General features: G+C 36.6%; 1 protein-coding gene and 1 pseudogene across 5 annotated transcripts in view; both read right to left on the reverse strand.

Moving 5' to 3' along the window:
* MARK1 (microtubule affinity regulating kinase 1) overlaps nt 1-23,514 on the reverse strand; it is a 142,799-nt gene that overhangs the window by 37,092 nt on the left and 82,193 nt on the right. For all 5 annotated transcript variants that reach the window (XM_007988395.3, XM_007988396.3, XM_007988393.3 and 2 more), the window contains exons 6-9: nt 22,457-22,527; nt 12,128-12,184; nt 9,608-9,844; nt 9,399-9,518 (exon numbers count right to left, since the gene is read on the reverse strand). In XM_007988395.3, the coding sequence (XP_007986586.2) occupies nt 9,399-9,518; nt 9,608-9,844; nt 12,128-12,184; nt 22,457-22,527 (485 nt within the window). The remainder of the gene's footprint in view (nt 1-9,398; nt 9,519-9,607; nt 9,845-12,127; nt 12,185-22,456; nt 22,528-23,514) is intronic.
* On the reverse strand, nt 47-2,542 carry LOC103230058 (histone deacetylase 1-like; annotated as a pseudogene).

Raw genomic sequence — 23,514 nt, forward strand, 5'->3', positions numbered from 1 at the left:
GTGGGGAGACATGGGGTCTAAACAGTTAATTTTTTTTGTATAGAAACATACCATTTTATTACAAAGAGTCTCAAAAATGAAAACAGTATCTCAAAAAGGAAACTAGACCACCAACCTCCACCTGCAGAATTAGAGGAAGACAAAGGGCACGCAGTGTCAGTTTCTCGGCTCACTTGAAGCCACTGGGAAGGTATGAGAACAGAGTCAATCTAAAAATGGCTGATGTTACATTAGGAGCCTGAAAAGAACAGGAGACCCTTGAAGATCTGGCCATCCCTTCTAGAATGTTCAGTAAGGGCACCTCTCCAAAGCTACTAAGCAGGCATTTGGCATTTCAGGATTTTGTCTTATGGTTGCATAAAAGTATCCCTTTCACCCAGATCTGGTACTCTTTATGGCTCAAAGTTAAGAACTGGGGAAGGATGGAAGGATGAGTGGCAAGGCAGCTCCTAGAAGAGTTCACCCAGCATAGCTGCCCTGGGCTCAGGGCCTTGGTTTCTGTCTAGTTTCTGGGATTTATATTTAATAAATTTTCCTATAAATACACAGAGAAATAGAAGTATAAAATCTGAGGTGTTGGTGGAGAAAGGCGGGGGACTTGGCAAGAAGCCAGAGCTGGAGAGGTCTTTTCAGGCCAACCTGACCTCCTCCTTGACCCCTTTGGCTTCTGGCTTCTCCTCCTTTATTTTCTCCTCTTCTGTGACTTCGTTCTTCTCATCTAGGTCTTTCTCTTTTTCATCCAGTTTTGACTCTCTTGGCTTTTTTGAAGTTGGAAGAGTTCTTGTGGCCACCCTCTCCCACCTCATCAGAGTCGGAGAACTCTCCCTCACAGGCAATTCGTTTGTCAGAGGAACAGATCGAGATGTATTTGTCAGGGTCTTCTTCACTCTCATCGCCACTCTCCTCAGGGACGGATCCTGTGGAATCACCTGCATTTGGACCCAGGTGTGTGGGGCAGCATTCTGAGGTTCTCAAACAGTCGCTGTTTATCTTCTCCAAGTACTATTCGTGTTCTGGTTAGTCATACTGAAAGGACTGATGTGAACCTTGAAATCTGGTCCAAACTATTCCAAGTAGTCGCTGTATGGAAGCTCATTAGGGATCTCTGTATCCAGGGCCACACCTGTCTAATAGGTCCAGCACTAGGCAACATTACAAATGATGAACCACCTCCTCCCAGCATCAGCATAGGCAGGTTAAAGCTCTTGACAAATCCCACACACTTGGCATGGACCCCCCGCCACTTTTTTTTGAGATGGAGTCTCACTCAGTTCCCCATGCTGGAGTGCCCTGGCGCAATCTCGGCTCACTGCAACCTCCGCCTCTAGGGTGCAAGTGATTCTCATGACTCAGCCTTCCGAATAGCTGGGATTACAGAAGTGCACCATCATGCCTGACTAATTTTTGTATTTTTAGTAGATGCGGGGATTCACCATGTTGGCCAGACTGGTCTCAAACTCCTGACCTCAAGTGAGCCTCCCACCTCGGCCTCCCAAAGTGCTGAGAACAGGCATGAGCCACCACGAGAGCCACCACGACAGCCACCACGACAAAGCACGACATGTGCTTTGATGATCAGATGGAAGCAACCTAACCAGCCCCCAGATAAGGAATCTGAGCCACAGTGTAAGAGCACTGCACTAGGCTGGAACATCTCCATTACTCTGAACGCAACCAGCTTGAAATGGCCTCATAGGACTTGTCATCAATCCCATCTCAGAACAGGTAGTTACCAGCATAATACTTGCCTTTGCCAGCCCCAATATCCTGTAGATCCCTAGTTCCTGAAAAGTTCTCTCCATACTCAGGAGAAGACACAGTCAAGACCCAGTCTGTGGTATAGAAGGCCTCTTCCATCCCATCGCCGTGGTGAATATCAAAGTCAATATATAGCACCCTCTGGTGATACGTTAGCAGTTCCAGGATGGCCAAGACAATGTCATTGATGTAACAGAAGCCAGAGATGCCTCAGGCTTCTTTGCATGGTGCAGGTCCCCAGCCCAGTTCACAGCGATGTCTATCTGCTGCTTATTAAGTTTCACAGCACTTGCCACAGAGCCACCAGTAGACAACTGTAAGAATTCAAACAGTCCATCTAATACCGAACAGTCCTTGCCGATGTTGAATCTGCATCTGCTTGCTGAGCTCGAACATGTAATCTGAACGGATGGAGCGCAAGAATTTAATGTAGTCATCCCCGTGGTACTTGGTCATCTCCTCAGTACTGGGCTTGTGAGGGTGACAGATTTCTATTTTTCAGTGGAGACCATAGTTGGGCAGCAAATTATAAGTCATGCAGATCTGGTGAGGCTTCATTGGATGGCCTTGTCTATAAGAGTAACTTCCAACATCCCCATCCTGGTAGTAACAGACTTTCCCCCTGGTGCCCTGTGTCTGCGTCATCTTGCTTGCCTCCCGTCCCTCTCATCAGTTGGTCTCAACAGTAATGTTTAAGGTATGGGGATGGGAAGTGAAGAGTACTCATGACTTTTGGTTTGTATTTTCTCAGTGGAATAAAAGACAAAGATATTTGCCTAGAATGTTTTCCCCATCTTCCCACCTAAGTTCCTTTTTATTTCAAAATGACCACATAAAGTCTGGGCCCTTTCTGTTACTCTCTTTTATGACACCCCAATCTTTGCCTACAATTGAATGAAGGTGGTTGTTATGTAATATTTTGGTTTACCTGTTAATCATGTATCTCCACCACTAGACCATAAACCCAATCAAAGAATGATCCATGTCTGGTTTGTTCAATATTGCATATCCAACACCTAAAAGTACCCAGCACTAAATGGTCAGTACATATTTGCAAACTGAATGAATAAAACCTCAACTTAATCACTTATCTGTCCTTCTCCTGTGTTCCCATGGAACTCTGCTTATATCCTAGTGTTACTATTATTAAACTCTACCTTTGATTACAGTTAGTTGTGTATAGGTTTATCTCCACGTTATTTAAAGTCCTTGAGGACAAAGGCTGTGCCTTATGTGGTGTTTTTTCTCACTACAGATGTCTGTTTTTGAACAAGGTAGTGTTTTAAAATAATGTTGCTACAAGATCCCTGGGTAAGACAGAATCCAGAGATTAGCAACAAGAAGACACCTTACGAAGTTGTTATAATGTCCAGGAAAGAGAACAGAGGACTGAACTAGACATGAGGAAATGGAAGAAAGAAACCAGAAGCATAATCTATTGCACTTGATGAAAAGATTCATTTTGGTTCTGAGGGAATTGATGGAATATAAGAGGGTTCTGACAATTTTAAATCAGGTGCCTGGCAGAATAGGGTTTCTATAAATTAAGCAAGAAATATAGGAGCAATAGCAGATTTGATAGCTGAGAGATAAGCAATTAGAAGGAAAATGAAGATAATTTTCCGATGTTTCCCAATTAAATTGCATTTATTTGGTGCTCATTTCATATCCACATGTTCCTGTCAGAATAAATATATACATGGATCAAACCCTTAAAAGTGATTTGTTATTTGGGGAAATGAGATTTACTTATGAAATCTAAATTCTTTTTTATTTTTTATTTTTTTTTTTTTTTGAGACAGAGTTTTGCTCTGTCACCCAGGCTGGAGTGCAGTGGCACAATCTCGGCTCACTGCTACCTCCGCCTCCCAGGTTCAAGTAATTCTCCCGCCTCAGCCTCCCAAGTAGCTGGGATTACAGGCATGGGCACCATGCCTGGCTGATTTTGTATCTTTAGTACAGACGGGGTTTCTCCGTGTTGGTCAGGCTGCTCTTGAACTCCTGACCTCAGGTGATCTGCCCACCTGGGCCTCCCAAAGTGCTGGGATTACAGGTGTGAGCCACTGCACCCAGCCTACTTTTTTTTTGTTTTTGAGATGGAATCTCATTCTGTTGCCCAGGCTGGTGTGCAGTGGTGCAATCTCAGCTCACTGCAACCTCCACTTCCCAGGTTCAAGTGATTCTCCTGCCTCAGCCTCCCAAATAGCTGGGATTACAGGTGCTCACCACCATGGCCAGCTAAATTTCTATTTTTAGTAGAGATGGGGTTTCATTATGTTGCCCCGGCTAGTCTCAAACTCCTGACCTCAGGTGATCCACCCACCTGGGCCTCCCAAAGTGCTGGGATTACAGGCGTGAGCCACTGCACCCAGCCTATTTTTTTGTTTGTTTGTTTTTGAGATGGAATCTCATTCTGATGCCGAGGTTGGAGTGCAGTGGTGCGATATCAGCTCACTGCAACCTCCACTTCCCAGGTTTAAGCGATTTTCCTGCCTCAGTGTCCCAGTAGCTGGGATTACAGGCGCTCGCCACCACGGCCAGCTAAATTTTGTATTTTTAGTAGAGACGGGGTTTCATCATGCTGGCCAGGCTGGTCTCAAACTCCTGACCTCAGGTGATCCGCTCGCCTGGGCCTCACAAAGTGCTGGGATTACAGGCATCAGCCAAAACTATTTGAATACACAATAGAATTAACTATTTAAAGTTGTGCTATTAGCAGTGAGTTTTAATAAAGACCAAAAAGAACAACTCGAAGTGTGGGCTGGGATTTTCAGGGAAGGAACCATAAGGGGACAGGATGTAAACTGATTTGAAATATAAGCAGTATTTGGAATGGTGCAAAGTCATGGCAGAAGGATGTGAGGAACAGTGAGGAGGCACCCTTCTTTTACTAAGCACATGAATCATATATAACGAAAGAATACATTTCATACTACATTTTATAATTAGCACGGGAAAAAAAAACAATAGGTGGACACAGAAGGACTGACTGCTAATTCTCACATAAAACTAGATTTGAGGCTAGGCTGAGTCAGGAAAAGTAGAAAATGCAGTGATAAGGAAAGAGAATTGGGCAGCAATGAGAGAATCAACAGTCTTGTTTCCCTTTATTATTATTATTCTAGTCACTGGGAATCACCAAGAGTCTGCTTAGCAGTTTGTCTCACAACAACAGTTGTATTTCAAAGCAGAATAAAAGTAATCTCAGAACGGAAAATAAAGGTTGGAAAGATGATCTCCTTAAGAAAGGGAAGATGTGGGGTTTAACTCTGTTAATTCAAAATCTGACAGTCTTTTTCCAAAAATAAAGCATAGAAAGCAACAAAGAATGGATACATGAAAGGGAAGAGAGATATGGACTACTTGCCCTTAGTTGTGTGAACCTCATGCCTATGTAAAATTCTTTCATGGTAACCAAAAGAATTGACATTAAAAGTCTAGGGAGAAACGTTCCCAGAAAACTGAGGTACTGCATGACAGGAGAGAGCTCACATAACCCTAGTCTGGGTGGTTTCAGGCATGGCATAAATAACTAGGCCAACAAACTGCACTAGACATAGAAATTAGTTGAATAAACTCATCCACTCCGATTTCATTTCATATGTCTCATGAGAAACTAGAGGACGAAAAAACTTCCAAAATTAACAAAGCAAAGTTTACCCTAGCCATCAGTGCCAATGAACATAAATGACTGCCTGAGAGTTATATTAACAAAACAATTGATCAGATGAATTAAACTAGCTATGGGAAATATACACTCTATACTTAGGTGCACATTTATTTTATTTTATCTTATTTTATTTGGAGACAGGGTCTTGTTCTGTCATCCCGGCTGCAGTCCAGTGGCGCAATCATGGCTTATTGCATCCTCAACCTCCTGGGCTCAAGCAATCCTCCTGCTTCAGCCTCCCGAGTAGCTAAGACTACAGATGTGTGATACCACGCCCAGCTAATGTAGAGAAAGGGTTTTTCCACGTTGCCCAGGCTGGTCTCGATCTCCTGGACTTAGGTGATCTGCCCGCCTTGGCCTCCCAAAGTATCTGGATTACAGTTATAAGCCATCAAGCGCGGCCTTAGGTGCACATTTTAAAAATATGGAATTTAGAATGGCCAGACAGAAATAATTTTACTTAAATTATTTCAACCTTTGTAAAACATACTATATGCTTCTGAATTTGTAACAGAAATCGTTCATTAAAAAATTATGAATTAATTGATTTTTTTGCTTCACTGTCACTTGGCAGACATAAACAAGACTGTAAAGATTATTTTAGTAACAGCTAAAAAATTAAGTATTAAAAGTCAGAATAAACACTTTTTTGGAGGACCAATGATGACAAAGAAAGGGCAATAAGAGGAGCTTTGCTTCAGGCTCAAATTTTGCATTATTTTGAAAGGTAATACAGTCCATCTTGGTTAAAGACTGGAAAAATGAATGAACACGTATAGAACAGGGAAAGCAGAAAAGTTTTTCAGTTTCTAATAAAAAAATCTAGACATACCAATATTCCAATAAATGGGTTTTAAAAACAATAGTGTACAACATAAAGCACAAATCCTTTTAAAATCATAATGTCCTCATTATCAGAGGACAGTATCACACATGGAAGTTCCAGACTAGTACAATTAGAAAGAGCTGACAACATTCACATATATAACCTGAAAAAATTATATAACTGTTTGCACTTATGCCTAGAAACAAACTATAGGCTAGCAGAATGTGAAACTAATTTCATTACTTTTTATTTTCACAGATGATAAATAAGGTATTTAACTTAGGAGTCTTTAAGAAACATTTTAATAAAATATACAGTTATGTCTGGTAGCAACAGAAAGGTAAGTTAAATAAGTTTGAAATGATAAGCAACCATGTAAGATTCTCTAAATCAAATTTCAATATTAGCAAAATATATAGTGAAGAAAGTATAGAGGATACTCTAATCAATAATTCATGACACTAAAGTACACTGAAAAAACATTCATGATGTTCCACTTTTTCAAAATGTGGAAATTACCAGAAAAATATTTTATATTAAAATATACAAAGTTGGTACCAATCTATGAGGCTTCTTAACCAGACTCCTTAAGACAAGTAGTTAAAAGACACTGAGAGCTTATACATGAAGAAGCACAAACTATTCATTAAAAATGTTCCATTTTATTGCTAATAAAAGAAATACAAATTAAAGCAAGGCATCAAATACTAGAATTTATATCCAATATTGAATCAAGCTATGGAGAATAGGTACATTCAAAAGCCTTGGGTCACACACATCTTTTGGCAATGATAAAAGAGCTATCTGATCACTTGCACCCTTTGGCCCAGTAATTCCACTCTGAAGATTTTATCTAAGGATATATCCCAAAGGGGAAAAAAGTATACCACATTGCTTTTATCAAAAACAATGGAAACAACTCAGATGTGCAATAAACGTAGAACAGTTAAATAAATTATGATATGTTACCCAAGGAGAATAACATAGCTATTGAAAACGAAGGAGTGCATTCTTATGACAAAGCAAGAATGCATATCAAAATCTTCTAAGGTTAAAAAAAAAATGGAACATGATATAAAATATTACTAACACATAAAATGTTATGTTTACATAATACAGATTGAGTATTTTGAAAATGGCTTTAAAAAACTTTACAGATTTTTTACTGTAATGCTAATAAAATTGGTTGGAAAAATAAAAGTGAAGACTAACAATTTTTGAAGTCACCAATATTTCTAGGAGAGTTTCTTAAGGTTTGGTATAAGAAATATTTCTATTTAAAAAAATGGTGTCAAGTTTCCCAGGAAAGTCATTTTTGGGAACTGTGAAGCAAATCAGCCTTTGCATAGTAATATCTATAATATTATGATAATATTTCCAGTGGGAACTCGTGCTTTCATAGCTGAAAAACTTTGTTTTGGTAAGCTGGAACAGAAAGCTGCAGACTATACTGAAATATGTTGGAATGAGCTTCTGATGATCAAATATTTCAGTAATAAAAATTTGGCTTTTAAATTCAACTCAAAGCACTCTACTATTTCAATCCTCAAACACTTTAATACTAATGATAAAAGACTAATGTGTTTGGCTACTATAAATTAATCATCTTTAAGGCATCAGCACATCTTACCTACTGTCCACAGAGATCTGTAATATCTATTCCCCCAAAATAATTTTTGTATATTCTTTTTGCTCTGCTCATTAGCTAAGCTGTTGCTTCAACTCTGGGCATTTTATTAAGTGACACTCAGGTAAAGTGGGGTTCTTACGATAAAAGTCACAAAGCAGGATTACAAGACATGTTCTCTAAAGTTCATTATTTTAGAACTGATATGAGAGTCAAGAATTTTAGCTTTTTAAATATTTCACCTAATTCTTCTATGAATAATGATGGAAAGCTTTCAAAATAAGTGACATAAAAGTGGGCATTATATAGTACATGTTCTCTACTAAAGCATTACTATCGTAATTTTTTTACCCCCAAAAGGGGGGAAAGCCCACAAAATTTGTAAGATATAACTAATACCATTTAAACAAATAATTCAGTAAAAAAAATCCTTATCATTGATGAACTGACACAAAGCATTTAAAATAATTTCCCAGTGGAAGTCACCATCCCTTAACTTCCATCAAAACATGCTGTATCTTCTACTGAAAAATATTTGTGGAAATAAAATTACAAAGCCCACACTAACCTGAGAGCTCTGTACACAGGGATGTCTCACTATAAGGCTGCCTCCTAAGCAGCATGAAGTCCGTGCCAGAAAGCCCCATTACTACACTAAAAAAGTACAGTTTATATGAGGTTAATTCTCTGAATTCTCTACCTTTCTATTAAGGCGAATAAAAGAAGACAGAAAGTACTAGTGAATAATGCATGCTGAATCTCTGAAATTATCTTAGTAAAGGCTAAAATATCATTCTTAAAAACAGATGGGCAAAATACTTAAGAAATAAATTATTCTAACTGCAGCGCAAGAAGAAAAAAAATACTAGACATTTTGGTTATGTGAACTTGCTTGCCTGTAACATACTTAGTCCATTTATAATAGTGTCTATTATTATAAATAACCTCATACATGGAATGTATGTAGGTAACACAACAGTGTGTTAAGAAATGAAACGCCTGTTTCCAATATGTTCTACTTAAATATTTGTAAATTTTCTTTACTAAAGTTGAGAGGTTTCTATTGCATTTTAAAATGCTAGATACCAATGTCAGATATAGCTGTGAAATATTCACTAGATTAGAATTTTCACTATTTTCTTTTATCCTTGAAATATTTATTGAGAACTTACTAAAAACAAGGTTTCTGTTTTCGACAAAGCAATTTCTGAGAGAGGCTACGTTTTCCTCCTTCTCTAACTAAAAGTGAATTTAACCTCTATTTTTGTGTTGTTTTAATTTAACACGGCACTACAGAACAAAGAGGAAATAATAGTTTTTAGAGACAGCTACTGTGGCAACTTTTGAAAGTGAAAAAAATAGTGAAAAAAAGTCATGTCATTTTCCCTACCTCTAAACAACAGGCAGATTAGATAATTTGGCAATCTTCCTAAGAAAACATTGCAGAAAAATGCTCTTCAGTTTCTGGAATATTTTAATTGTTAAAATTTAAATTTGGAGTATAAAAATTTACTTACTTCCAAGCTACCTCTCTTTATTGGATTCAGGACTAATAATTTCTTCAGAAGATTTTCACAGTCTGTGGACATGTAGAAGGGAATACGGTACTTCCCTCGTAAAACTCGCTCTCGCAGTTCCTTAATGAAAGTGAAAGAAAGCACTTGTAACTGGTTTTTGAAATAATCATACTTGGGGATAAAACATTAATATAAAATTTAGCTGATACCTTTAAATTCTGGCCATCGAAAGGCAAGGAGCCACTGACTAATGTATAGAGAATGACGCCCAGACTCCATACATCCACTTCAGGCCCGTCATACTTCTTTCCTTGGAAAAGCTCGGGAGCAGCATAGGGTGGGCTTCCACAAAATGTGTCCAATTTGTTCCCAACTGTAAATTCGTTACTAAAACCAAAGTCAGCAATTTTAATATTCATATCACCATCAAGGAGAAGGTTTTCAGCCTAAGAGGAAAATAATAAAAAGAACAATGTAAAAAGCCTACATAAAATAAAAATATTTGTTAAAAGTGTTTTAGCTTCCAAACTTACATCTCTTGTCTCATTTATAAATGTAGTATCAAATTTAGAAGCCCAGTATGGTACTTCAATGCATTCTGAATTACATCTATATAAGACTAAATTTTAACAATATAAAAGGAAAGCTCTCTTTATATGCATATATGCAACTACTTAAGAAAGGTTATTTAAAACCTATTTTCTTTCATAGGTTATTTTAAACTCATTTTTTTCCTCATAGTCAGAAACATCCTAGAAGTGTACCTTAGTATGACCTACTCTAAAGAGCATAATACTAATCCATCTTGGACTTAAACTAACATGATTACCCAAAGGAGCTCTATTTTAATAGGGTATTGTTGGTTAATGCTAGGCTCAAAGGTATATCTACAGTAACTGCCTGTCAGGGGTTCTGTGACTACTAATTCATTCCTTTGTCCTCTCTTGTAGAATGCTTCCTCAACATAGTACTGTTTCAGTAAAACATGACCAAAAAATACAGCCTCCATTATATCTTGTCTGTTTTAAGCTTCTTTTTGCTGTTTTAAAACTAGATTCTCTTCTTGACACATATTTTACATAGAAAGCAGTGAATTTTCCATGTTTTGAGGTGGTTTTCCAAAATCCTAAAGCAGAATCACTCAAAGACAATATTTTACATGTCCCTTTTATAAACAGAAGCAATTCAATAAAGGACTTGTTTTTGTACACATTTTATTTCAAACTCTATTACAATGGATGGATAGACTAACAAAGGTATAGGTTACTTTGTAGATGTGTTTTATCAGGTTTCAAAAAGAAATAAAATTTGACTAAAACAAAAATCAGATTTCTCTATATTACTAGAAGGTCCAACAATCGTAAGAGTCAAGCACTCTGCCCATCATATATCTCTTCCCTCCCTACCTGCCACAACCTTTCTTTTTTGTGGTATACTAGCTTGGGATATTTGTTTTCATTTTATTTTGGAAAATGCAGATACACCTAGAACCCAAAATATACAATAAAAATGGGGTATCATTTATTACATAAATACTATAAAAGCACATACATTTGGAAAAATTTATAATAGATTGTAACATTTTTGAACTGTGACAAAACCAGGTTATTTTGATGTTCTGATGTAAGGGCCTGGTCACTGTAAATTTCTGAAGCTGTTTTTGAGCAAGCTGGACTTTCTCTAAAAATGTCTGGATGGATATCAAAGTATCCAAGCTGCCTCAGAAGAGAAGAGCTGCACGGGGTTCTGAGGTCTCCTTCCAGGAGTGTATAGGAAAACTCTCTCTACTGGACTGGAGGGAAAACACAAGGTTTTGAACATTATTATTTTTTGCAGATTTTTTTCATATAAGAAATGAGATGATAAACTGGGAGTTAAACACAGAAGCAGGGGAACAGTTCTTTTCTTTCTCATTCATCATGGAAGTGATTCCCCTTAAAATAGCCAAGGAAGGAAACCAAGAAATAGAAAAATTGGGAGCAACAGAAAATTCATAAGCTCTGAAAAATGAAGCTAAAATACAGAATTAGACTTGACTTTTGACAACTGTTTAGGATAATATATTCAAACATAACCCAAACTGGTGCAAGTAGTTGATAAAGGTGACGAGGAGAAAAGTAAAAAAGAAAAATAAGACTCTTATGTACGGGACAATGAAAATTAAATTTGGAAGATTAGAGAAAAAAGGAAAAAAACATGTAAACATTTTAGCCCAGGGTCCTTCCACTTTCATTTTTTAAACAATCTATGTGGCACAACCATTTATTGACTAACTACACATTTCTTATTCCAAAGTATGCTCGTTTATACTATTATACGCATTTAGTGTTCATAAAAATGTTTTAAAACTTTCCTTAGTCCTTTGAGCTTTAAGGTAGAGTGTGAATACTATCTCTTACGTAAGGGAAACATGGGTTTGTGCTCTGACTTTGCTTCTGTCTGAGGTCCCACACTTTTGACTGGGAATAAAGTTCCCTATCTATGCATTTAAAGCAAACTAATTAATAGTGAATCAAATCCTCTAACCTCTAAAGCTAGATAACTTCTCACTCACATTTTCTTCATTTGCTCAGTGAAAATATTACCTTTCATAAAGCTGCTGTGAGAATCAAAAACTAACTACTTGTATAGTGTCTAGTAGCACAGTTAGGCAATAAGACAGCTCTAATATTATTATTAAACATATGTTAATAATAAAGATTTTTTTAAAATTACAATCAGAAGCTTACCTTAAGATCACGGTGAACAATGCACTTTTGATGACAATACTGTACAGCAGATACAATCTGGAATAAATATTTGGATAAAAGAGTCAAACTATTAAAAAAAAACTTCCCCAATAATCATCTCCAATTTAGATAAATTACTAACTTGGATTTCAAGGTAGTATTTAATAAATATGCTATGTCTTTAGTTCAGAAAACTATACACATTAAAGCGATGAAATTTTCACTGTTAAGTGCAGAAAATTTGGAAAAATAATATTCTCTTACTAAAATACAATAAAATATTTCTTTGTCAGAGGCTGTGAAGATGTCATATGGATCATTTATAGTTCTCTGTTTATGTGACTGAATGTGTACAATTTATAGTTTTGGTCAAATGGTTTACTATAGTGTTGAAATAAAAGCTTTGACACACATGAATTAGTATTTTAAGATAACTGTCTCAAGTTAAAAAAGCAAAACTCTATTCTAGGAATTACAACAAATGTGTTCAAGGCATGTTTCTTTAGTGAGGCCAATTCACTAGGAACTTATCGATAAGGTATTTAGCAATACCTATATTTATCTATTCATATACAAAGAGAAAGGAAAATTTTTGAGCCTTAAAAAGAAATGTGATCAGCAATAGAAAAGAGGGAAAAATGAAATTCAATCTTAAACCTGTCACTAATTCAGTCAGGTGAAGTATTCTATGCCTGTAACTTGATTTTGTATGCAGCCATAATTTTTAATCATCACACAGAGCTCTTTGGAGACAAGGACTAAACAAGGAGGAACCCAACAGTTTAAAGGCCAAAAGTATGACAGAAATAGATTATAAACAATTCTATGATAGTTCTTTATTACATAAAATACAGAAATAGAATCTCATAGCAATCAATTAAGAACTATTTTTTACATATAATTACATCTGATGAATAGAAGGATGGTCATTTTAATGTACATCAGAACATTCAATTCTGTGAATTCAGTTAAATATAAAAACAGTTCGAATGTTAGGCATTTGCAAATGGAGACAAAAATGAGATTTTTTTTTTCAAGTATAAAGGTGATGTGAAGTATGGCCATGCTAATAGGAATATAGGTGGGAAAGAAAACCTTCAAAGTAGAAGTGAACTGATATTTCAGTATTATAAAATTATTCTAATGTATATTAAAATGGTTTGAAGAGAGAGAAAACATGAATTCAAAACAAAATAATCAACACACAATGAGTAATATACAATTCCATTTAATTCATTTTGACTCAACAGTTTATTGAGTACCTGCTATGTGCAAGGAAATGTGCTGGTTGCTAGGCAAATACAAAAATGAATACTAATTGGACTCTGTCCTTAAGGTGCTTACAATCTGATTAAGAGGAGAAAATAAGGTATATATTCTCTATATACCTTGTATTATGGAGGTATATATTATTATATATAGAGGTATATATTATTACCTTTCTATATATTGTATATAGAAAGGTATATATTATTCCCCTATAATACAAGGTAGAATCATAGAACTCTACCTTTTTAAAAGAGTATCATAAAAAATAAAGAATAATTTCAGTTGGAAATGCTTCCTGAAGGAGGTGATATTTGCTCTAAGCCATCCTTGAAGGACAGAAATATTTAAAATGTGGAGATCTGGAGATGGGGAGGTGGTGAAATGCATTAATGACAGGGGAACTGTTTATTTGAAAAGCAGGTAGGATTCATGCCTGTAATCTCAGCACTTTGGGAGGCTGAAGTGGGAGGATGATCGCTTGAGGCCAGGAGTTCAAGACCAGGCCTTGACAACACAGTGAGACCTCATCTCTACAAAAAATAAAAATATTAGCTAGGTGTGGTGGTGTGCACCTGTGGTCCCAGCTACACAGGTGGCTGAGGCAGGAGGATTTCTTGAGCCTAGGAGGTTGAGGCTGCAGTATGCCATGCTCACACCACTGCACACCTGCCTGGATAACAGAGTGAGACCCTGTCTCAAACACAACAAACAAACAAACAAAAAGACCAACCAACCAACCAACCAATCAAACAAACAAACAAAAAACTCCAGAAAACCAAACCAAACAAAAAATCATTTAAAGAAAAGGAGGTGGAAAAATGGTGACAGTGGGAGTCAAACCTTGACAAATAGGTTGGTAAAAGTCAAAACTAGGCAGGTACTGCAGAACCACTAGATGTTCTTAGGCAGGGTGACTGGGAATGATTATAATCAATTTGAAGTATGATTCCCAAAAACACAGAAGGATCTAATGATGAACATTTATAGTATTAGTTTTCTTAAGCAATATGCTTCAAAATTCTAATACCCAATTTTCACTAAATTATGTTCATTAGCCAAAAGACATACACATTTATATGTATATTTTATTAGACATACTATATAGGTTATAGTATGTTCATATTATAAGATTATTTTGTATCACGGGTGACAGAAATTTGCTGATAATGACATTATCTTTTATTAGTCACGTTTGTATGATCCACTGAAGGTATGCGACAGATAATAATTTGGTTATCAAACATGATCAGAGGCCATGCAACTCATGTCAGACAGAATGGTCTCTATGAAAACAGTTCTATATTTACTTCTGGAATCAAACATTTCCTAACCTCAAAGCATCAAGAATGGAAAGATAATTACAAAGAATCCTCTGCATTAAGCATGTGTTCTCCCCAAACTCTATGAAGTCTGAGCTATCAGTCAAATGTGGTGGTTTATTATAGTGTTAACACAATTGCTTAGCAGGGAACAATTTCTGCCATGAAAGAAGTTCTGCCTTCTGACTCACTGCAAGAATCCCCCTCTACAAGCCCAATTTTTACTGCATTATTTTACAGCTAGACCTTCCAATCTCAAAACATTCTGTACTTCCATAAAGAGGATATAGGAACTTCCCTATGAGCCTTCTATTAACGGATCTTGAAAACATGATTTATAGGCAGCTGGGAACTGACGGTAAGACCACACACGTCAGTGTTTTCCATTGAGGTGGAGTTATCAGGGTTACTTTGCAATTATTAATACTTATAAGTGGGTCAGGAATCCCCACGCTTGAAGTGGTAGACTTGATATTACAAGAATTGAATCAATATTATGATTTTTTTTTTTTTTGTAGGCTCAAGTCTTAAGGAATTTTGTAAAAGCATTGTATGGGTAATGGCTGCTAAGTGGTCTTAAACTGTCCTAGTGTCTTCAGTATTTCTAAGAGTAAGGTCAAGGACGTATATACATTTATCCTTGTTGACACAGTATTAACACATACATTCTTTCACTGTTAAAATAAAAAAGAAAATAAAAGTAAATGTATATTCATTAAGTCCATAAGAGTTTCAAAAATCCATAAATAAAAATAAGCTACTCAAAAATAAATTTAAGTGTAAATTTACCTTTAGTCAGGTAACCACAAAATAATGTACGTGTGTGCATATGTGTATGTATGTTTACATATCTCTGGTTTCTAAAAATGAGACTTAGTAACTTTTTTAGTTTTGGGAAAACATATATAGATACTAAATACATTTAAAATTTACAGTAAATAAATAAATTATAAATAAAATATTTCCCATTGTTTTACAATTTAAATAGCATTCATCGGGCACTCAGTCTCCGCAATGTAAAGAGTATGAAGATGATTTCAAAATATTACAGATTTTATTTCAAAAACCATGCCAATGTTAGTAATTATTTGTATCTGTAAAAATATCTATGTCCCAACCTCCTATCCTGCTCTCGCTTACCAGCAAAGTTGGAAAGCTCTTTAAAATAGCAGGCATTTCCAACTTCTCTAATTCCATATAGTACCCCATACAATTTTCTACATCTACCAAAAAATAAGTAAAACTAGCTGCCTAAAAAAGTAAGAGTAAGTAGCAATAATCTCTAAAATATACATTAGGATTCCAATGGGAATATTTAATGCAAACTGGAACTTTCTTGCTGGTCTGCTACTAACAAAAGCTACTGTGACTGATATTAAATGAATAATATATAAAATGATGTGTGTGGCTGTGTGCAGTGGCTCACGCCTGTAATCCCAGCACTATGGGAGGCTGAGGTGGACAGATCACCTGAGGTCAGGAGTTCAAGACCAACCTGGCCAACATGGTGAAACCCCTTCTCTACTAAAAATACAAAAATTAGCTGGGAGTGGTGTTCTGTGCCTGTAATCCCAGCTACTTGGGAGGCTGAGGTAGGAGAATCACTTGAACCCAGGAGGCGGAGGTTGAATCACTTGAACGGAGGTTGCAGTGAGACAAGATAGCACCACTGCACTCCAGCCTGGGTGACAGAGCAAGACTCCGTCTCAAAAAATTAAATAAATAAATAAATAAATAAATACATGTCAAGACAGCTGAATAGGAACAGTTCCGGTCTGCAGCTCCCAGCGTGATCGATGCAGAAGACGGGTGATTTCTGCATTTCCAACGGAGGTACCTGGTTCATCTCACTGGGACTGGTTGGACAGTAGGTACAGCCCACAGAAGGCGAGCTGAAGCAGGGCAGGGAGTCACCTCACCTGGGAAGCACAAGGGGTCGGAGTATTTCCCTTTTCTAACCAAGGGAAGCCATGACAGACTACCTGAAAAAACGGGACACTCCCCGCCCAAATACTGCGCTTTTCCAAGGTCTTAGCAACCAGCAGACAAGGTGATTCTTTCCCATGCCTGGCATGGCACGTCCTACGCCCATGGAGTCTTGCTCACTGCTAGTGCAGCAGTCTGAGATCCATCTGTGAGGCAGCAGCCTGGCTGGGGGAGGGGCGTTCGCCAATACTGAGGCTTGAGTAGGTAAAAAAAGCAGCCAGGAAGCTTGAACTGGGCGGAGCCAACCGCAGCTCAACAAGGCCTACTGCCTCTAGACTCCACCTCTGTGGGCAGGGCATAGCTGAACAAAAGGTAGCAGGCAACTTCCGCAGGCTTAAGCATCCCCGTCTGACAGCTCTGAAGAGAGCAGTGGTTCTCCTACCACAGCGTCTGAGCTCTGAGAAAGGACAGACTGCCTCCTCAAGTGGGTCCCTGACCCCCGTGTAGCCTAACTGGGAGACACCTCCCAGTAGGGGCTGACAGACACCTCATATAGGCAGCTGCCCCTCTGGGATGAAGTTTCCAGAAGAAAGATCAGGTAGCAATATTTGCTGTTCTGCAGCCTACACTGGTGATACCCAGGCAAACAGGGTCTGGAGGAGAACTCCAGCAAACTCCAACAGACCTGCAGCTGAGGGACCTGAGTGTTAGAAGGAAAACTGACAAACAGAAAGGAATAGCATCAACATCAACAAAAAGATAATCTACACCAAAACGCCATCTGTAGGTCACCAACATCAAAGACCAAAGGTAGATAAAACCACAAAGATGGGGAGAAACCAGAGCAGAAAAGCTGAAAACTCTAAAAATCAAAACGCCTCTTCTCCTCCAAAGGATCGCAGCTACTCGCCAACAATGGAATAAAGCTGGATGGAGAATAACTTTGACGAGTTGACAGAAGTAGGTTTCAGACATCTACAGAACTTTCCACCCCAAATCAACAGAATATACATTCTTCTCAGCAATACATCACACTTATTCCAAAATCGTCCACACAGTTGGAAGTAAAGCACTCCTCGGCAAATGTAAAAGAACAGAAATCACAACAAACTATCTATCAGACCACCGTACAATCAGATTAGAAATCAGGATTAAGAAACTCACTGAAAACCGCACAATTACATGGAAACTGAACAACCTGCTCCTGAATGACTACTGGGTAAATAACAAAATGAGGCAGAAATAAAGATGTTCTTTGAAATCAATGAGAACAAAGACACAATGTACCAGAATCTCTGGGACACATTTAAAGCCATGTATAGAGGGAAATTTATAGCACTAAATGCCCACAAGAGAAAGCAGGAAAGATCTAAAATTGACACCCTAACATCACAATTAAAAGAGCTAGAGAAGCAAGAGCAAACACATTCCAAAGCTAGCAGAAGGTAAGAAATAACTAAGATCAGTGCAGAATTGAAAGAGATAGAGACACAAAAAACCCTTCAAAAAATCAATGAATATAGGAGCTGGTTTTTTGAAAAGATAGACAAAATTGATTGACTGCTAGCAAGGCTAATAAGGAAGAAAAGAGAGAAGAATCAAATAGATGCAATGAAAAATGATAAAGGGGATATCACCATCAATCCCACAGAAATGCAAACTACCATCAGAGAAAACTATAAACACCTCTATGCAAATGAACTAGAAAATCTAGAAGAAATGGATAAATTCCTGGACACATACACTCTCCCAAGACTTAACCAGGAAGAAGTTGAATCTCTGAATAGACAAAAACAGGCTCTGAAATTGAGGCAATAATTAATAGCCTACCAACCAAAAAAGGTCCAGGACCAGAAGGATTCACAGCTGAATTCTACCAGAGGTACAAAGTGGAGCTGGTACCCCTCCTTCTGAAACTATTCCAATAAGAGAAAAAGAGGGAATCCTCCTTAACTCATTTTATGAGGCCAACATCATCCTGATACCAAAGCCTGGCAGAGACACAACAAAAAAAGAGAATTTTACACCAATATCCCTGATGAACATCAATGCAAAAATCCTCAACACAATACTGGCAAACCAAATCCAGCTGCACATCAAAAAGCTTATCCACCGTGATCAAGTCGGCTTCATTCCTGGGATGCAAGGCTGGTTCAACATTCGCAAATCAATAAATGTAATCCATCACATAAGCAACCAACAACAAAAACCACATGACTATCTCAATAGATGCAGAAAAGGCCTTCAACAAAATTCAACAGCCCTTCATGCTAAAAACTCTCAATAAACTAGGTGTTGATGGAATGTATCTCAAAATAATAAGAGCTATTTATGACAAACCCACAGCCAATATCATACTGAATGGGCAAAAACTGGAAGCATTCCCTTTGAAAACTGGCACAAAACAAGGATGCCCTCTCTCACCACTCCTATTCAACATAGTGTTGGAAGTTCTGGCCAGGGCAATCTGGCAAGAGAAAGAAAGGAAGGTATTCAGTTAGGAAAAGAGGAGGTCAAGTTGTCCCTGTTTGCAGATGACATGAATGTATATTTAGAAAACCCCATCATCTCAGCCCAAAATCTCTTTACATTGATAAGCGACTTCAGCAAAGTCTCAGGATACAAAATCAATGTGCAAAAAATCACAAGCATTCGTCTACACCAATAACAGACAAACAGAGAGCCAAATCATAAATAAACTCCCATTCACAATTGCTACAAAGAGAATAAAATAACTAGGAATCCAACTTATAAGGGATATGAAGGACCTCTTCAAGAACTATAAACCATTGCTCAATGAAATAAAAGAGTACACAAACAAATGGAAGAATATTCCATGCTCATGGATAGGAAGAATCAATATCGTGAAAGTGGCCATACTGTCCAAAGTAATTTATAGATTCAATGCCATCCCCATTAAGCTACCAATGACTTGCTTCACAGAATTGGAAAAAACTACTTTAAAATTCATATGGAACCAAAAAAGAGCCTACATTGCCAAGATAATCCTAAGCAAAAAGAACAAAGCTAGAGGCATCATGCTACCTGACTTCAGACTATACTACAAGGCTACAGTAACCAAAACAGCATGGTACTGGTACCAAAACAGAGATATAGACCAATGGAACAGAATAGAGGCCTCAAAAATACCACCACACATCTACAATCATCTGATCTTTGACAAACCTCACAAAAACAAGAAATGGGGAAAGGATTCCCTATTTAATAAATGGTGCTAGGAAAACTGGCTAGCCATATGTAGAAAGGTGAAACTGGATCCCTTCCTTACACCTTATACGAAAATTAATTGAAGATGGATTAAAGACTTAAATGTTAGACCTAAAACCATAAAAGCCCTAGAAGAAAATCTAGGCAATACCATTCAGGACATAGGCATGGGCAAGGACTTCATGACTAAAACACCAAAAGCAATGGCAACAAAAGTCAAAATAGATAAATGGGATCTAATTAAACTAAAGAGCTTCTGCACAGCAAAAGAAGCTACCATCAGAATGAACAGGCAACCGACAGAATGGGAGAAAATTTTTGCAATCTACCCATCTTACAAAGGGCTAATATCCAGAATCTACAAATAACTCAAAGAAATTTACAAGAAAAAAACAAAACAACTCCATCAAAAAGTAGGCAAAGAATACTTCTCAAAACAATCATCTATGCAGCCAACAGACACATGAAAAAATGCTCATCACTGGCCATCAGAGAAATGCAAATCAAAACCACAATGAGATACCATCTCACACCAGTTAGAATGGTTAGAATGGCAATCACTAAAATGGCAGGAAACAACAGATGCTGGAGAGGATGTGGAGAAATAGGAATGCTTTTACACTGTTGGTGGGAGTATAAATTAGTTCAACCATTGTGGAAGACAGTGTGGCGATTCCTCAAGGATCTAGAACTAGAACTACCATTTGACCCAGCAATCCCATTACTGGGTATACACCCAAAGGATTATAAATCATGCTATTATAAAGACACATGCAGACGTCCGTTTATTGCGGCACTATTCACAACAGCAAAGACTTGGAACCAACCCAAATGTCCATCAATGATAGACTGGATTAAGAAAATGTGGCACATATACACCACAGAATACTACACAGTCATAAAAAGGATGAGTTCATGTCCTTTGCAGGGACATGGATGAAGCTGGAAACCATCATTCTCAGCAAACTATCACAAGGACAGAAAACCAAACACTGCATGTTCTCACTCATAGGTGGGGACTGAACAATGAGAACACTTGGATACAGGGTGGGGGAACATCACACACCGGGGCTTGTCGTGGGATGGGGGACTGGGGGAGGGATAGCCTTAGGAGAAATACCTAATGTAAATGATGAGTTGATGGGTACAGCACACCAATATGGCACATGTATACCTATGTATCAAACCTGCATGTTGTGCACATGTACCCTGGAACTTAAAGTATAATTTAAAAAGGAAGAAAAATAAAAAATAAAAAAATTTAAAAAATGATGTGTGTAATACTTTATTTAAGGGTAAGCTTGAACTTCCATCCCAGGATAGAAAATAAGTTAACAGTACGTGGTTGGATGCCATTCAGTTTCTTAATGTTGTTTTCCTTATTACCAGTTGTCTTTACATTCAGCTATTTTAACATGAATATTTCTAGGAATCTATCCCAAATAAAAGGGCTATGCACATCTTTGGTATAAAGCATTTCACAAATTGTGTTCCAAAAAGCAATAATTCTGTGAGATATTAATAACAGAGGTTTCACAAAACACACACACTCATTTCATGGTCAATTTGGAGAATGCCATGTTACAAGTTAAACAGACTTTTTCTTCCCCTCCCTTTCAGGACTTCTCTCTATTTGTTTCACATGTTAACACACATGTACATATCTTAGAGAAAGAACTTATATCAGTATTTGGTCTTTTCCCAACATATTGATTACAGAACCTCTTTAATTGTAAAATTAAAGTGTTCATGCAGGTAGAAGAGGTAGCGAGCCATTTTAAAAATTCTAAATTTAGTAAAAGTTTAGGATATAGTAAATTGTCCGCTAAATTTTAGTAAATTTTATGAACAATTTACAATTCACTAATTTGCTATTTCTATGGTAACTTATATGTATGCTTACAATTTACAATTCATTAATTTGCTATTTCTATGGTAACTTATATGTATGCTTATTTCAATCACTTCAGTTCTAAAAATTAAAAATAAAATTCTAGATAAATTTATTTTTTCTTATTTTATTATTTCTGTAATAAGTCATATTCAAGTTGAACTGGAAATATGAGTATCTTACCATATTCCTCTGCCACATTTTGCAAAGTTTCTTGCCTACTTGGTTAAATAAAATTGACCATATGCTTTAAATCTACAAAAATGAGTTTAAACACCAAAACATCTTTAATTAAAAGAATATAATACAATACTCTTTAAATAGTACACATACATGCTGTATATATAAAGCCAGTAATAATTTATAATAATTATTGGATAAAGACTTCAAAGGGTTAACTATGTTTTTTCTATGTCAGTCTAGTCTATGTTTCCAGGACTCTCAGAGAGTTAACAGGGTGAGTCTCATCTATAAATATTTACTCTTCATGACAATCTAAAAATAACCATCTGCTACTATTTAAATTTAAATTCAGAAAGGTTTATTTTTTAGGAGTTTTTCATCCTTAAAAATATAAGAAAGCAGGAATTCTTCTTTTTAAAAAATACCGTGTGCTGTGAAGTCCAGTTTGTAATAATGTCCATTGTACATCACTACAAATATCAGTAAAACAAAGTTGAAAACTACTTTCCATACCTGCCTAAATTTTGCACGGGCCTCTTTCTCTTTCATTCTTCCATGGGCAACTAAGTAATCAAATACTTCACCTGAATCAGAAAGGTAAAGCAGGTAGTAAAATATACATAGATTTTTGGTTAACAATATATGCAATGTCAAGTTTTTTCCTTGTTTATAAAGAAACTTTTGGCCCACAATTTTCTGCTAGTTTATGTAAGTTACAAACTAATACATGAATAGAAAAAAGGAAAAAATTACATATAAAATTGAGTATCTGCAGCAGTTTGTGATTTAGCAAAACTCTTTAAAAAATAAGTCATAAAAACACAACCAAGAAACTTGCTTTCTGCTTTCAAGTATTATGTAAAAATACAGTCAACTCTTTATTATTCATTCTAGTAAAGGGAAGACACAGCCTGGGAAATCAAAAATTAAATTTGGCTTTGTATTTGGGGCCTACATTTCAAACAAAATGATTAAGTGTTTTTTGTTGGATTGCTCTTTTAAATTCTCCCTGTCACGTAGCCTGGATAAAATTCCATCTCACTACTTCCATCCACATTGATTTGTTTCTTTCTTTTCCTATACTCTGTGTTTATTCTCACTCTACTCATTTCATACATTTCAGTAGTTAGCCGCAAATTATACAGAATTAAATCTTTTGTGTGTGTATCTCTATTACCCCAGATGAACTGTAAATTGCTTGAACATCATCATAATATCTGTACTTAATTTGCATCTTCATCTCCATGGCAGAACACAAAGTGGATAGATAAATGTTTGGTAAAATAATTTAAAAATAACTAGAAGCTGTAGAAATTTTCTACTAGATCCATTACTTTACATGTCTGTAAGTTTTTCTCCTTTTTCTCTAGTTAGTAATAGCTTAAAACTAAATTAAACTTGAGACACAATTTTAAAAATAAGATATTATCTTAGTATAAGAGTTAAATTTATTTTTGTGTCCTTATAATTTGTACCATATAGATATCCATGTATATTAAAAACTCACAAAATGGCTTCAAGTGTTCTTATAAAGTATAGCAAAGTGGTAAAAACAAAAACTCAGACTTTAG

This window comes from Chlorocebus sabaeus, chromosome 25, assembly GCF_047675955.1.
Source record: "Chlorocebus sabaeus isolate Y175 chromosome 25, mChlSab1.0.hap1, whole genome shotgun sequence".
NCBI classification, from domain to species: domain Eukaryota; kingdom Metazoa; phylum Chordata; class Mammalia; order Primates; family Cercopithecidae; genus Chlorocebus; species Chlorocebus sabaeus.